The following is a 4,460-nucleotide window of genomic DNA, read 5'->3' as shown; positions in this document are numbered from 1 at the left end:
GTCAGCACTGGTCTCCTCTCTGGGTGACGTGGAACTCTCCCCAGGAAGTCACACCCACAAGGGGCCAGCTTCCTGTGAAACCACAGGGTGTCCCTACACACTCTCCCCAGGCCATCAGGGCTACACACCCTCCTTCAAGCAATGATGAATCTGTGAGGGATGCACTGGGCTGCAAGGAACAGAAACCCAAAGAACCGTGGTTCAAACTGATAGGGCTTCCTCTTTGTTGCGTAATATGATCCTGATTCAGCAGTTGCCACATTGGCTCAGCTGTCCCACAAGGCGATTGAGACCCAGGCTCTCTGCTCTCTGCCCAGCCCTCCCTCCTTAGCATGTTGGCTCTGTCCTCATGCTTGTTGCCTCATGCTGTGTGCAAGCTGACTGCCACAGAGCCGCGCTGCTCATCTGTGTTCAAGGCAGGAAAGAAGCCAGCCATTCCTGACCCCTTTCATCAGGAGGCAAAGGCTCTCTCCTGAAGCCCTTCAGCTGACTTCTATAGACATCCCACAGGTCGAGATGTTATCACATGGCCGCCATTATCTGCGAGGGGGCCTGGGAAACGAACATTCCACTTTTCCAGTCTCCAGAAAACAAAGTGACAAAAGGCAAGTAGCTGTTGGGCACAAACGAAGCCGGCAGAAGATTTTCTCTTAATGGTTCCACACCTCCCCCTTTAGCCCCTCCAGGGCAGCCCCACCCCTCCTCAGGTGACCCCCTCCTGAGAACACCGAGGAGACTCTGCCTCTCTCCCACAGCAGGAGAGAAGGGGAAAACACAGGAGTTGGAATCTCTTCATATGGGGAAGTGGCATAATTCATACCAGAGGGAAGTCACGCTCCACAACCTTCCTTTACCCTCCCAGACTTGCAGAGAAGGGGAAAGGGAAAGTCAGAAATGTCGGAACACCGGCCAAACCACCATTGGCTGGGGCAGTGGGGTGGGGGTGAATATGCGGTCCATTATTTAGCAGGAGCCATTAATGGGCTTGCCAAAGTGTGCTTGGAGGAAACTAGAGAGGGGGAGAGGTCCTGCTCTGGGGAGCACCAAAGGGCAAACTGGGGAGAAGGGGAGCTGGCTTTGTAAACTCCAGGAAAAGGGGGCTATACACCTAGACGCTTGGCGGTGAGTGTGATGCTTGAGGGTGGGCCCTGGAGCAGGACTGAACACAAGGACAGAAGTAGATGAGTGGGGAAGGCCGGTGCCACCACGCTGTCTCCCTGACCCCAAAGTCCTGGTGAGGACAGACAAGAGGGACTTAGGGCTGTGGAGGGCTGGGGTCTGAGCCAACCTCACATGGATCTCCGAGGACAGGGAGCAGGCTGATTTCCAGTTTACTGACACATCATTTGTTTAAGGGGAGGGGGACAGGTCCTCAAATGGTGCTTTTCCTCCAACTCTTGGACGCCTTCACCACCCAGTTCCCCTGGATGCCCAAGGGTGTGTAGCACTTATGGGAATCTGCGTTTTTTGTCTTGCAAACTTACTGGGACATCCTGACCTGTCTGCTCAGAGTAAATGGTCAAAAGACAGATAGCCTGAGCCCACGGCCACAGCTGGCAGCAGGGCGCTCAGCTCCTAGACCAGCCTCAGCCCCACCCTTCCCCGACCTCAAACTACGAAGTGGATGGAGCGTGTTTTCTGGCCCTTCTGGGTCCCCTCACCTGACTCTCTCGGGACCACAACCTTGACCTTATCTGCCTGCCCTACTGAACAGTGACTTCCTGTGAGCCACGCAGGCTTACCCCTGCCTCCCTCGCAATCCCCCGCTGTCTGCCGGGTCTGGGGCCTGCTACATGCTGGGGACTCCCTAAGTTTGTGAATTTTTTTCTAAGATTTTACATATTTTTTTTTTGAGAAAGAGAGTGTGTGCATGCACACGCGTGCACGTTGGGAGAGGGGCGAGGGAGAAGCAGACCCCTAGATCATGACCTGAGCCAAAAGCAGACGCTTAACCGACTGAGCCACCCGGGTGCCCAAGTTTATAGATAATTTAAGAAATACTGAGGCCACACTGAGGAGCCCCTATTTAGGAGTTGTTCTGTTCCCAAGAGCCCTAACTTCCAGATCTTCTTCAGCCCTCCTTCCTTCAAAGCTGACCAGGCCTGTGTGCCATGCCTCAGAGCCTGGGAGGACCCCAAATGGGCACCCTAATTGGCATTAAGGTATCAGCCTGAGGAACAGAGTGTATCTCTCTCACAGGCTTTACCTCCAGGGTCTTGGCCCAGTGGAGTAACCCATGAAGATGTTAGGCTGATGGGACAGGTTTGTGGTCCTCAACCATGTCACAGAGAAACTCAGGGACAGAACACGCCTCCATACCTCCCCAAATCCTGACCCCCTGGAGGAAATAGAAGGAGAGAGCCCAATTCAGGGCCCTTCCTCACACCCTCCCTCCCCCATCTCTCTGTCCCTGGCTGTGTCTTCAGCTCCCCAGACGGAAGGAACAGGGGCTGGGACAGTGGAATCAGAGAGTGGGGACGGAGGCCGGGCTGTCTCTATTGGGGCAGATGGGGCCCCTCTGTCCCCTCCCCAGCCCAGGTAACCTGAGCCTGGCATTTTGTCCGTCTTGGAACAGCTGACAGTGCTGTGGTCAGACAGCTGGTGGGGCTGGGCTGGCCTGGCTGGGGTGGGAGCATGGGCTGTTACATGAGACCCAGAGTCTACATCTCTCTACCCTGAGCTGGGGAGCTGTCGTCCCACCCGTCACTGCAGAGGGCTGTGGCACCATGCTCAGGGGCCAGGGACTCCTGCTCCTCCTGCTGCTGTTGGCTGTCTGCTTGGGTGTGGACACAGGGGATCAGGAGCCTGGGGAGGCCTGGAGGAGAGATCCAAGGCCTCAGGGGACAGAGGGTCTGGAGGGTTCCTGAAGCCTGCCCCCACACCCAGCGCCCTACTTCTCCACATCACACCCTCTTGTGGCCTCCCCCTCTCCCTGCCCCAAAGCCCGTATAAACAGGCTCAGTGCTGTCTGTTGCAGGAGCTGAGGGCCGGAACCAGGAGGAACGTCTGCTCGGGGACCTGATGAACAACTACAACCCGCACCTGAGGCCCGCTGAGCGCGACTCGGACGTGGTCAATGTCAGCCTGAAGCTCACCCTCACCAACCTCATCTCGCTGGTGAGCCACAGGCCTGCAGGACAGTGGGGGAGACAGAGGGCCAGTGTACCCCGCCCCTGGGACCTGCTGGGGAGAGTCAGGGGCTGGCTCTAGCAGCCAGGAGGGGGAAGGACTCCACAGGGGAGTGGCCGGGGAGCTGGAAAACTCCCATGAGGGCTGCCCAAGAGGCTGGGGTCCTGTAGCACCCAACGGGGGGCCTATAGGGACTAACATCTGGAGAGCAAGTGATGGGGGTTCAGCCCTCTGTTCTGCACCCCTAGAATGAGCGAGAGGAGGCCCTCACCACCAATGTCTGGATAGAGATGGTAAGAGGCCACCCTGAAGTCCTTTTCTATCGGGGCCCCCAACCTCAGGTCCCAAGGCTCTTAGAGCTGCCTGCCTTTCCCCCGCCCCCTCCCCGCCTCTTCTGACCCCCCTGGGCTAGGCTCCTATTCCTGGGGGTGGGGGTGGGGGGTGACTCGGCAGAGAGCAGGGCCTGGCAACCCCACTCCCCCTGCAGCAGTGGTGTGATTATCGCCTGCGCTGGGACCCACAAGACTACGAAGGCCTGTGGGTGCTAAGGGTGCCGTCCACCATGGTGTGGCGGCCGGATGTCGTTCTGGAGAACAAGTGAGGAGGGGTGAGGCGGGCACAAAAGGACACAAGGGCAGGGCCCCGTATGACAAGGGGGCTCTGGGGAAAGGGACGGGTGAACAGAAGGTGGAGAGCGGGGAACACTGGCCGGAGCAGCTGTTGCTGAGGGTAGGGCGGGGCCGGCAGACCTGATTCTCGGCCTGGCTCCATATCCTCTGGGCCGGGTCGTCTGGTGGGCTGCTGCCCTCCTCGGGCCTGGGGATGAGGGCGGCTTCCTCAGAAGCTGTCAGGAGTCACTGGGCATGGAGTGCTGCATTCGGGTGCCCCCGGGCCTTTGCAACAGCTGAAGAGATGGTAGTACCGTTGTGACCAGGCCCTGGTGGTGAGGGGACGGGGCAGAGGAAGCCTGCAGGCAGGTGCGATGGGGGGCCCTCCGGCGGGGAGGTAGTGGACCCTGTGGCCATGAGGGGCTGGTGTCCCCAGGCCCCATCCACGCAGGGCAAGGGCTGACCTGGGGTGTGGGACTCGGGCGAGCCGGGGCTGCCGGGGACGTGAGCCCCCAGCCTCGGGGCCTGGCCTGTGCGCAGCGTGGACGGCGTGTTCGAGGTGGCCCTCTACTGCAACGTGCTGGTATCTCCCGATGGCTGCGTCTACTGGCTGCCACCTGCCATCTTCCGCTCCGCCTGCCCGGTCTCTGTCACCTACTTCCCCTTCGACTGGCAGAACTGCTCCCTTGTCTTCCAGTGAGGCCATTTACTGGGGGGGGGGGG

At 59.2% G+C, this 4,460-nt stretch overlaps 1 protein-coding gene across 1 annotated transcript in view; it reads left to right on the top strand.

Annotated features, from left to right (window-relative positions):
- Positions 1-2,669: 2,669 nt before the first annotated feature.
- CHRNG (cholinergic receptor nicotinic gamma subunit) overlaps positions 2,670-4,460 on the top strand; it is a 5,719-nt gene continuing 3,928 nt past the window's right edge. Inside the window, exons 1-5 of the mRNA XM_040637076.1 lie at positions 2,670-2,781; positions 2,978-3,117; positions 3,378-3,422; positions 3,617-3,726; positions 4,278-4,433. Coding sequence (XP_040493010.1) covers positions 2,727-2,781; positions 2,978-3,117; positions 3,378-3,422; positions 3,617-3,726; positions 4,278-4,433 — 506 coding nt within the window. The 5' untranslated portion in view covers positions 2,670-2,726. The remainder of the gene's footprint in view (positions 2,782-2,977; positions 3,118-3,377; positions 3,423-3,616; positions 3,727-4,277; positions 4,434-4,460) is intronic.

The sequence above is a fragment of the Ursus maritimus genome, unplaced genomic scaffold (assembly GCF_017311325.1).
Source record: "Ursus maritimus isolate PB19 unplaced genomic scaffold, ASM1731132v1 scaffold_1, whole genome shotgun sequence".
Lineage (NCBI taxonomy): Eukaryota > Metazoa > Chordata > Mammalia > Carnivora > Ursidae > Ursus > Ursus maritimus.
Note: the sequence above shows the minus strand (reverse complement) of the source record. Positions and strands in the feature narration are given on the sequence as shown.